This window comes from Nicotiana tabacum, chromosome 10 (genome assembly GCF_000715075.1).
Source record: "Nicotiana tabacum cultivar K326 chromosome 10, ASM71507v2, whole genome shotgun sequence".
Taxonomy (NCBI): Eukaryota; Viridiplantae; Streptophyta; class Magnoliopsida; order Solanales; family Solanaceae; genus Nicotiana; species Nicotiana tabacum.
The window spans coordinates 106,089,525-106,101,652 of NC_134089.1; the positions used below are offsets into that span (position 1 = coordinate 106,089,525).

The 12,128-nt window shown below is 33.9% G+C and overlaps 3 protein-coding genes across 3 annotated transcripts; 1 reads left to right on the top strand and 2 right to left on the bottom strand.

Moving 5' to 3' along the window:
• Positions 1–279: 279 nt before the first annotated feature.
• LOC142165290 (uncharacterized) lies at positions 280–939 on the bottom strand. The gene has a single exon (XM_075223876.1). It carries the CDS (start codon positions 937–939, stop codon positions 280–282), a length of 660 nt encoding a protein of 219 aa, XP_075079977.1.
• Positions 940–5,800: 4,861 nt separating this feature from the next.
• On the top strand, positions 5,801–9,206 carry LOC107817730 (receptor-like protein kinase THESEUS 1). Its single transcript, XM_075223172.1, has one exon. It carries the CDS (start codon positions 6,335–6,337, stop codon positions 8,846–8,848), a length of 2,514 nt encoding a protein of 837 aa, XP_075079273.1. The 5' UTR covers positions 5,801–6,334; the 3' UTR covers positions 8,849–9,206.
• A 457-nt stretch (positions 9,207–9,663) lies between these two features.
• Positions 9,664–11,085, bottom strand: LOC107817731 (uncharacterized). Its single transcript, XM_016643597.2, has 2 exons — positions 10,741–11,085; positions 9,664–10,657 (listed from the first exon to the last, which is right to left on the bottom strand). Exons 1-2 carry the CDS (start codon positions 10,967–10,969, stop codon positions 9,864–9,866), a joined length of 1,023 nt encoding a protein of 340 aa, XP_016499083.1. The 5' UTR covers positions 10,970–11,085; the 3' UTR covers positions 9,664–9,863.
• Between the last annotated feature and the right edge of the window lie 1,043 nt (positions 11,086–12,128).

Genomic DNA, 12,128 nt, shown 5'->3' on the forward strand with positions numbered 1-12,128 from the left:
GTAAACTAATTAACTCCTCAAATCCTCATCACAGATTGTACTGTATACACGCACATATATATACATTTTGAAGTATTCCAACTATCTCACCACATCTCCTAATAATTACTCATTCTCCTTTTTTTTTTTTTGTTGCCAAAACTAAAAATTTTATTTCAACCAAGTATATCTATTTACATCCACTAGTTACATTTGGACTCTATAACTAGTCTCCAAATTCTTCCTATCTATGTAAAAGTATATAAAAAAAAACTCTTTCCAATACCTCTCTACCTCTACTTAGCTATTCAAAGACTCTAGGACTCTCCTCCATTTGCTAAATTGTTGTCCTCTTCTTATATGCATTTGTATTACAATCTCTTTAAGGATCTGTCGACCCTCTTTCTTTTTGTCTTGAAATCTTCTTATGTTTCTTTCATTCCACAAATGGTAAACAGTAGCAGCATATAAGAATTGTAGAATCTGTGCTCGTGATCTGCTGTTCCTTGTTTTTCTGCTAATCCATTCTGTTTCTTCTTCCCAGTTACTAACCTTTCTCTTTTCTCCTAGCCATTGAAGTATTGGATTCCAGATGTAGGCAGAGTAGCTGCACTGGAAGAACAAATGCTGCAAAGTCTCCTCAGCTCCTGTATTACACAAAACACAATCTGATTGTACTTTGACACCCCATTTCTGTATTCGATCCACAGTAGCTAACCTTCCCATAAGTGCCAGCCATAAAATAAACTTGTGTTTTGGAATAGTCTTTGATCCCAATACAAGTCCTCTCCATTTCATCTTCTGATACTGTGGTAGAAAGGCTTGGTATGTTTTTTTGATTCTGAACTTATCTGTGGTGCAACAGTCTTTTAATGCCTCATTTAAATCCTTGTTCAAGTACCGTTTCTTTGCGTCCAATATTTTCCGTACTATCCAACAAGCTCTAGCTGGAGTTGTCATTTGTTGTATGTCTTTCCCTTTGATATAGAATGTGTGGATCCATTTTATCCAAAGAGAATCTTTCTTTATTGCTACGGCCCATAACAACTTGCTAAGTGCTGCTTTGTTCCAAGTATGAAACTCTATAAAATTTAGACCCCATTCTGAATATGGCTTACACAATGTCTCTCATGCAATCAGTGCTCTCCTTGAGCTTTCATGATTGCTTGTCCATAAGAAGATTCTGCATATTCTTGCCATAAGTTGAATGACCTTCTTTGGGATTAAGAACACCTGGGCTCAATAGGTTTGCATCTCAAATAGAACACTCTTTATGAGTTGGGTCCTTCAACTATATGCTAAGTACTTCGTAGACCAACATCTTATACTTGCAGTCATTCTTTCAACTAGTGGTAGACACTATTGGACTGTGATCTTCTTTGATGATAGAGGAACTCCCAAATATCTGAATGGTATCTCCCCCTCTAAAAACTGCATCTCTTCTAATATTTGATTCTTCAACCTTGAGTTAACCCCTGCCATATATAAAGAACTTTTCTCTAAATTGGCCTTTAATCCAGATACTTCTGAGAAATGATTAAACTGCTTCATCATCAACTTTACTGAAATTACATAAGCTCTACAACACATGATTAAGTCATCCGCAAAACATATATGAACTATCTCCATCTTGTTGTATCTTGGATGATAGTTAAAATCTGGATTATGTCTCAACTGTTTAAGTGATCTGTTCAAATACTCCATCACTAAGACAAACAAGTATGGAGACATTGGATCTCCCTATCTTAAACCTCTCTTGGCTTGGAATCTGGGTGTAAGTCCTCCATTGAATAGCAATGAATAGCTCACTGTACTTACACATTCCATAATCAGATTGACAAATTTCATAGGCATCCCAAATTCTAGCAATATCATTCTGAGAAAACCCCAGCTCACTGTATCATATGCTTTCCTAATGTCTACCTTCACTAGACATCTATGAGACACTCATTTTTGTTTGTATCCCTTTACTAATTCATGAGCCACAATTACATTATCCAGAATATTCCTCCCCTCAATAAAAGCTGATTGTGAATGTCCTACTAGATGGTCAACTACTAGTTTTAACCTAGTAGTAATAACTTTGGCAATCAGTTTATACAAAGTTGTGCAGCAAGCTATAGGTCTGAATTCCTTCACAAAAGAGGGATTTTTAACCTTGGGAACTAGTGTTACAGTAGTACACTTCACATCCTTTAGCAACTTTCCAGTTTGGAAGAATTGTGTTGTTGCCTTTGTCACATCCTTACCTATCAAGTGCCAATATTTCTTAAAAAATTATGCTGAAAACCCATCGATACCAGGAGCTTTTTCAGCTGGCAGGTCCTTCAAGGCTTGAACTACCTCAGTTTCTGTCACTTCTTGAATGAGAAGTAACTTTTGCTCAGCAGTAATACAAGGTCCATCTCTTGCAATTGTTGGATCTAAACATGGCATTTCTCCTTCGCTTGTGCCCCACAACTTCTGGAAAAAACTTGTAAATTCTTTTTGGATCAGAATAGGGTCATGTAGTTGAATGCCACCTTCTGTGCAGATTGATGAAATTCTGTTTCTTGCTTGTCATTACTCATTCTTTACTATTAATTAAATCTTAATCTCAAATATTTCAAAGTTGTTTTATTTATATTCATTTTACTTCATTCAAAATCTTAAAATCATAAAGCTTTGGTATTACTTATGCTTATAACTAGTATCATTATAACTTACTAGTGTTAGAACTCGTGCGATACGCGAATAATTTGACAAAGTATTAATCTTATTAAATTATGATCTAATATATTATATTATTTTAATAAATATTAGTTATATTTTATTATTTAATATAGTATGCAGAAATATAACAAAATCTATACAAACTTAAAGGATACACATCATATAGTAACAAATAAATTGTTTGTTCCTTATTTATTCTTATTGTCAAATTAGCAAGTAGTTAATACTATACATTTACTAAAATGACTTTTTATTGACTTGTCAACTAGCTTAATATTTTGGTACTACTTATTTTTTAATATAACATAGATTATTTTCTTACTCTTTGAAATAAAATTATTTTTTAAACTTATGTTATACTGTTCAAAATTCTTCAATTATCTAAATTTATTGATAAATTTTTGAGTGTATTTATTTATTTTTTATTTTTAATCAATTTAAAATATAAATATCATAAAATTATCTTTATCCCTCTCTTTTCATATATTCTTTTCTACTGTAATATTTGATTAGTTTTCTCATTTGTAGTTTACTGAAAATTTAAATGATGTAATATTTTTTTACTAAATTATAATTTTGAATTCATCAAAAATATAAAGAGATAAGTATTTTATTATTTTTATAAAAAATTACCAATATTTTAATAATTACTACTAATATTTTAATAATTATTAAATTATGTTATATATCTAATATGCTTATCTTATATATAATATCATAATAGTATCTTTATATTTTTCATTATGAAATTATGAGTTTTACTTATTAACTAAATTTCCTAAATGAGAAATTTAATTAGTATATACATTTTATGTTATCGCTTGAATATATTTTTTTTGTATCCTTCCTTTATAGCTATTTGCTTATTATGATTTTAGTTATGTGTATATGTACAACTTTTTTCATCATAATTCTAATTATAAGTGTTATATTTTTATATTTTATTTCTTCTTTTTTGGTTCATTGCTTATCTAATTGCATTATCAATCAATTAATATTTTAAAATTATCATATGAATTATTAATAAATTACCAATTTAATATAATACAATGAATATAATTATGTATTACTCCTGAAATTGAACTTGGCTCTATCCTGTATGACTCTCTCATAGTTATTTTGATATTTAAATTTATCAATAATATTTTTGAATATTATTTATTTGCTTAATTTTATCAAATAAATTTAATGTGAGGATAGAATCACATTATATCGATTATCCTCTTTATATATTAATTTTTGTTCTATAATATTTTAATTTTTTTCGTTATGTTTATCTATAATATGAATATTATTGTATTATTTTTCTAAATAGATGATGCTGAATTAGTCAAAGGTTAAAAAAAAGTTCTTTTAATATATGTCATGAGCAATAGACTTTTATTCTATTGCTCAAAATTATTTTATTATTTGAAATTATCAATAATATTTTTGAGTATTATTTTGATAGTCTATTCTACTTCTTAAGTTAATTTACAGTATAATTAGCTTCACACTATCTCTATTTTCCTCTCTTTATATATTATTATGCATTTTATGATATTGTAGTTTAATTTTTTCATATCGTATTTTACTATAACTCAAAGAGTGATATAACTTAATCTAAATTTTAAGGACTAATACTTCTAAGTATCTGCATGATTAGTAGATCTAATTCAGCCGCTCCTTCAATTTTCTATCAAGCTCTAACTTTTTTTTATCCCATTCACACAACCATCTCCTCTGATTTTCTATCCATTTCTTTGCTGCTTCAATGTACCAATTGTTTGAACCTTTAATTCCCTCTTCTTTCTTAACCGTATATAATTATTTCACTTCTCTCTCTCTCTGTATATAAATAATTATTTTACTCCTTTCTCTCTCTACTATCCATTCAATTTGAATTTTAGTTTTATTTTTTATTTTTTTAAATAATTTTTAAACTTTAAGTTGAAAGTATTCAATAATTTGAATGGGTATTTATTTATTTATTTATATTTTCGTTTTTTATTATAGATAATTATAAGATATTTATATTTATTAATTCAAATAGTGTAACTATTTAGTTCAATTTTGAATTTTTTTTAGTTAGAAAGGTAGTTTATCTTGTCTTAACAATGTCAATTGACTTTTTGTAGTTATGCCACTTAACTTAATGAGAGTGCTTTTTCGTCTACTTTTAATTATAGATAGATATTTGGAAGAAACTACTATCCATTCAATTGATTTTTTTTGTTCAAAAGAAAAAAAGACGTGGGTGACATTATGACTGAGGTATCAGTTAGAAAGGTTCTTACAATGTTCGTTTAATCAAGCAACATTCTTTTTTTCTTAACTTAGGGAGATGGAAGAGGGCTTTTATTTTTTTATTTTTATTTTAAAATAATTTTAAAACTTCAACTTGAAAGTACTCCAAAATTTGAATGGGTATTTTTTTTTAAATATTTTCGTTTTTTATTATAGATAATTATAAGATATTTATATTTATTTATTCAAATAAAGTAACCAATTAATTCAAAATTTAAAATTCAAAATATTTTTTTACTTAGAAAGGCAGTTTATTTTATTTTAACAATGACACCTGACTTTTTGTAGTTACGCCACTTGGCTTAATGAGATTGCTTTTTCTTCTATTTTTAAATAGATATAAGTATCTCAAATTTAGCTATTACTTCAATACACCAACAAAAACAAAGTAGCTATACCTTATACTTGATGCAATCATACAACATAGAATTAACTAACACCTAAATCTCTGCAATGTATAGCTAATTAGCCCTACAAATCTTGCATTTATCCGTATAACATATCTAGAATAAAAGCATTATCATTTAATTGTAACAACACTTCAAAGTAAATTCCAACTAATTGTTATCTCAATATGGATCTTTGTTTTTATTGTTTTATTATGTTTTTACCTAAAAGAACATCAATATTAAGTTTATCCTGTTTCTTTTATCACTTTTAATCATTAAAATCACACCAATGTTACACCTCGTTTTCTTTTTATCCCTTTCAATCATTATATCTACTATTGCATTATAAAAAATAAAATAAAAAATTCCAAGCAAAGCGGAGCCTGGCACAAATAGATAAATTATTAACGATCACTTACAGAAGTTTCATAGCATTTTCTGCTATAATATTCTACATTTTACTAAAGATACTGAGTATCAAAACCAAACCACAATGTCCCTTGAAAAACAGCTGTTGCAACTGGGTGTGTTATATGCAGGTCTTCTGTGGGTCCCTCATTTTTCCCTTTGCTATATCTCTGTAAAAATGACAGCCTAATCAACACTTCAACAGCCTGTAAAGAGCTGTTGAACTTGCACTAAAAAAGCTATACTTCATTGTGTTTTCATGGTGGCATTTGAGGTATATTATTCTTTCTTCTTCTTCTTCTTTTTTTTTTTTTTTTTGCTTCATACCCATTTCAAATCTTCAAGTTTGTTAAAACTTGTTAGCTCTAAGAATAAGGTAAGGCTAGTACCAAAAGCTTAAGTCTTTTTGTTCTAACATTGCTCCAGATAGATCTATGATTCTTGAATCATTGTGAGATTGAGGGCTTTTTGGGAAATTCAAGTCCTAATATTAATGGTTTGCAATATCAGTACTTAAATTCTTTTGGGAGAATTCTGGTGTCTGCCAGTTGCTTGTTGAAATGGTGATTTTTGTTCTAGTTGTTGTACTGTCCAGTTTTTTGATTCAAGAATCCAATGCTGCATTTACTCCTGCTGATAACTATTTGCTTGCTTGTGGATCTTCCAAAAATGTAACCTTTCTTGGCCAGATTTTTGTTCCTGATACAACCCATTCTTCAGTTGCTTTAGAAAGTCCAGAAAATTCTATTGCTTCTACATCCAATTCCACTGCCCCATTTTCAATTTATCAGTCTGTTAGAATTTTCCACACTACAACATCTTACAAGTTTGATATTCATCAACAAGGGCGACACTGGGTCCGCCTTTATTTCTATCCTATTCCTGGCCATAACTTAACATCTGCCTCATTAACAGTGGTCACAGAAAACTTTGTACTGTTGAACGATTTCAGTTTCAATAAGTATAAAGGTAAATACCTTTTTAAGGAATATGCAATCAATGTCACTTCAGATAGCTTGACTATTGCTTTAATCCCTTCAAACAACTCAGTTGCGTTTATTAATGCGATTGAAGTTGTATCAGTACCTGATGAGTTGATTCCTGAACAAGCAGTGGCTGTTTCTCCAACAGCCCCTTTCAATGGTCTTTCTGAACTAGCCCTTGAGACTGTTTATCGTCTAAACATGGGCGGTCCTTTGGTTACTGCTCAGAATGATACCTTAGGGAGAACTTGGGAGAATGACATGAAGTACCTGCACGTCAATAGCTCTGCGGTCAAAGCTTCAGTTAATCCGTCAAGCATAAAATATCCAGATACCATCCGTCCTGAAATAGCACCAAATTGGGTTTATGCTACTGCTGAAACCATGGGAGATGCTAATACTGCCAATGGGAATTTCAATATTACATGGGAGTTCCCAGTTGATCCGAGCTTCATGTATTTCATCCGCGTACATTTTTGTGATATCGTGAGCAAATCCATGAATACTCTACTTTTTAACCTGTATATAAATGATGACATTGCTTTACTGGACCTAGACTTGTCAAATTCAGCTGGTAACTTGGAGGTGCCGTATTACAAGGACTTTGTCTCCAACTCCACAACGAATTCAGGTATTCTGACAGTCAGTGTTGGTCCAGACACAGGAGCCGATTGGATCAATGCCATTATGAACGGATTGGAAATCATGAAGATTAGCAATGCAGCAAGAAGCTTGAGTGGGGTTTCGTCTGTCGAGACTCTACTTGTGATGCATCACAAAAAGAACAAGAAAGGTGTTATAATCGGGTCTGCTGTCGGAGCATCAGCTGCATTAGCAATTATTGGGTTGTGTTATTGCTGCTTGGTAGCCCGCAGATCAAAGACCTCTCAACAGGGGCAGGGGCACCCATGGCTTCCTCTTCCACTGTACGGAAACTCTTTAACTTTGACAAAGATGTCTACAACTTCTCAAAAGAGTGGAACCGCAAGCTGTATCTCCTTAGTTTCAGCCAATCTTGGGCGATTCTTCAGTTTCCAAGAAATAATGGATGCTACTAATAAATTTGATGAAAGCTTGCTTCTTGGGGTTGGTGGTTTTGGTAGAGTATACAAGGGAACACTAGAAGATGGGACAAGGCTTGCTGTCAAAAGAGGAAACCCGAGATCTGAACAAGGTCTAGCTGAATTTCGAACAGAGATTGAAATGTTGTCCAAACTTCGCCACCGCCATCTTGTGTCTTTGATCGGCTATTGTGATGAAAGATCAGAAATGATATTGGTTTATGAATACATGGCGAATGGACCTCTCCGAAGTCACCTTTATGGAACGGATCTTCCACCTCTCTCATGGAAGCAGCGTCTTGAGATTTGTATAGGTGCTGCAAGGGGGCTGCATTACCTCCACACTGGTGCATCCCAAAGTATCATTCACCGTGATGTGAAAACTACAAACATACTCTTGGATGAGAATTTTGTAGCCAAAGTTGCTGATTTTGGTCTTTCTAAAACTGGACCGGCTCTTGATCAGACCCACGTCAGTACTGCTGTTAAAGGTAGCTTTGGATACCTGGATCCTGAGTACTTTAGGAGACAGCAGCTTACAGAGAAATCAGATGTTTATTCATTTGGTGTTGTCCTAATGGAAGTGCTGTGCACCAGACCTGCGCTGAATCCAGTCCTACCACGGGAACAAGTCAATATAGCGGAATGGGCCATGACTTGGCAAAAGAAAGGCATGTTGGATCAGATAATGGACCCAAATCTTGCAGGGAAGGTGACTTCAGCCTCCCTTAAGAAGTTTGGGGAGACGGCGGAGAAGTGTTTGGCTGACCATGGAGTTGATAGACCTTCAATGGGAGATGTTCTGTGGAATCTGGAATATGCTCTTCAACTTGAGGAAACCTCATCAGCTCTGGCGGAGCCCGATGATAACAGTACAAACCATATACCCGGCATACCTTTGACACCACTTGAGCCATTCGACAATAGTGTGAGTATGATTGAAGGGATTAACTCTGGAACTGATGATGATGCAGAGGATGCTGCCACTAGTGCTGTTTTCTCTCAGCTGGTAAACCCACGGGGAAGGTAAAAAGAAACAGTCTCTGGTGTATGTGGTTCAGCCATTTGACATCCCAAAGTTTTTATTTTATGGCTTCAACAGAGAGTTAATGTCATTTAAAAATCTTTTCTTTCATAGTATTTGAGTCAATTTTTCTGAATAAAAATGCTCGAGTATGTACTGTAAATGATTTGTGGAGCTGGGCATCCATTGAAATTTGTCTTTGTAATACTAAGAGTTGTAATCTTGTTTGAACAATTACATAGGTGATACAGCTGCTTTTTCTTTCTTTTTCTCATAGATATCATGACTATAAATTGTCAAAGCATTGTAATCAGTGACTCGGAGAGTAACAATATTAAGCAATTGCTGCAGCACTTTAGCTGAATTATCTTCTGATAGTGGCTGAGTTTGTCAAGCTTTTACTGCTGCCTTTGTTTCCATAAAGACAGCAATAATGCTCTTTAAATTGATCGTTGTTATGAGATAAACTCCATGTTGGGGAATCGGTTTTGACTGAGCTTTACCAATTTGGTTATGAAACAGTTCAGTTGAACACAGATTATCTTTCTGTTTTGCATACACTAATCCTCTATAGAAGCTGTGCTGCGGGCTTCTCAACATCTTAAACATCTGGTAGTTATTAATATGTGGGAAATCTGATTCATCTGTTATTGGATCTTTCATATCATATGCTTCAATAATTTCCTTTGATGCAGTATTGGGCTAATGCTAACCGTTTCTTACGCTGAAGTTCTTAGCCGCTCTTTTAATGTATCCAGTTCTAGCACTTTTTTGTAGGTTACACTTGAAAAGTTTTTTTGAAGTCTTATATACATATGCAATTTGTAATTCTGAACTAGGGCATATCAGTAGTCATGTATCCTTGAGGGAAAAAACTTGATTATATAATAAACATACAAAAAGCCCAAATAAAACTAGAAATCCATGCTTTGACATAGATTGCGGAACAAAAAGCTTTTTATTTTCTGCAGGTGACAATTTTTTCAATTGAAACAAAAGAAACAAAATCCCAATAGAGTCATCATTTTCTGCAAACTATTCCATGGCCGCTGCTTGATCCCCCAGTACAGTCTAAAGCCCCAAAATCCATGACTAGTGGGTCTGATTCTTCCAAAACTCCAGCTGGAGAGAAGATACAGGAGTTACAGTTGGGAGACAAAAGGGTTGGAGTTCTGTACTTGTCTTCACCTCCCACTACAGGCATCGCAACACCTAGTTTTGCTGGATTCTTGAAGTCTGGCTGGTAAGTTCGGCCAAGAACACCTTCAACCTTGGTTGAGAGGCCATAGAATCTGAACTGCACGTCCAGGTGAGCGAAGCAGTCATCAGAAGGTAACTGATAATTGTGGATCCTGTCATCTTCTTTTGTAATAGGTACTGCATTAACTGAAATTTCTGCAACTTCTGAAAGTGTGATCAAAGCACCGTTCTTGCTTGAAGTTCTTTCTACCTTAATACTGCTGCTTTCAGAGGATTCCCATGTAGATGGATAGCCTTCTGGTATGCCTAACTCCTTTCCATCGTAATAGAATTTCAGGTGATCAACTTCGTCGTCCCAAATCTCTGCCTTGGTAGCCTCAACTGAGAAAGCATGTGTGTCAAAGAGGATTCCAAGAGCTTGAATCCATGTGTAGTCTCGGGGTCTACCAGCAGGTCGAAGCCCAATGAAGCGAGCATTAATCTGGAGATTAAGGTCTGAAACTAAGCTGAAATGCTCATTGCTCTTGCCATGGAAGTAAAAGACAATTCCATCTCCACCAATGAAGCGAGGATCCAAGCATGCTGCTCCGGGGTGATTGCAATTCGCCTTCCTATCTGTAAGTATCAAGCATGTGAATAACATAAAAAGAGAAATAGGATCAAGGATTAAGAACATATATATAGAGAGAAACTCTTACTTCTGCACTCAGGCTTGCACATGGGCGAATTACAATTGAGATAGCAAACTTTAGCGTTTGGTTGACTTGGATATGCTGTTGGGCATTCTGGTGGGCAGTAAAATCGTTTCAGAAAGCATTTGCTTTTCCTGTTATTGCAGGTTATAAGTTCTCCTCCTTCGATCTCTGTTAGACCAGCTAGGAAGAGTATCACAATGGCGAAAAACCACTTGTTTATTAGGTTACTCATTTTTTCCGTTCAAGCTGTATGAAGCTCAAGATGGTGAAGTTTGTCTTCCCCCTTTGGCCTCTTATAGAGTAGGCAAGAACATTTTCTTTATCAAATCTTGTTTTAGTTCATATTTTATTTTCTGCAATTTGCCAGTAAAATACTCATTCTAGCTCGTTGGTTCATTCTAACTAGATCTTGAAGAAGAAACTTGCAGTTTAAGATGGATCGCTGTAGTTTATAATCCGTAAGTCAATGCTTTGGGACTTGCAACAGAGTATAATAAAAAGAGTTGACAATTTGGGGCCTTGTTTCAAGGTATGTACATGTGAAAGAAGTTTACTAGCAGCTGTGTGGTGGAACATTGAGGTCTAAGAACTAAGAACATTGACACGTTCTGAAGGAACCTGGATTCTTGCCTATGTTTCCTCCGTGAACAGAGATCTTCCGACATTCACCTACATCGTCAATTGTTCATAAAGTTGCCTTAGCCTAGCGATACCGTGTCTGTAACCGCATTTACTCTCTCAACCAATTGGTTTGATATGCGGGCGGATCTAGGTGGATTTTGCGCGTCCAACTAAACACATTGCTTTTGCCTCGAACTATGTATACGCACGTGGAAAAAAATTAAAATGTATACATATAACAAAATCATAATCATTAAGAAATTGCTGACTCTAGATCCTGAATTTTTTTTTGTTGATGCATAGTGTCTACTCTTTATTCAATCTCATATCAAAACTTATTCTCTTGTTTGAATAAGGGGTGGGCATAATACTAATCGAACAGAAAAAACCGATCAAATCGAAAGTTCTGTTTTCGGTTTATACGGTCGGTTGTTTTCGGTTTATACGGTCGGTATGTGGTTTATATTTTGAAAGATTGGTGTTCGATTCGGTTATGATGGTTCGATTTTCGGTTAAACCGCAAAACCGAAAATTTTCACTATAGATTTCATTTACTGTGCTTCGCTCAATTTCTCTATAGGTTGCTGACACTTCAACTTCAACCATCTTTGCGTTAGTAATTAATGTGATGTTTATATTCATCCAATACGCAGACATGTTTTACTTGAAAGGATGTATTATGTCCAAGGCTGTTTTATTTAACTCTCTTATTTAATTGTAATTGTGGTTAGACCCCGTCAACTTGTTCACAAAATTTTATTAATAAACTT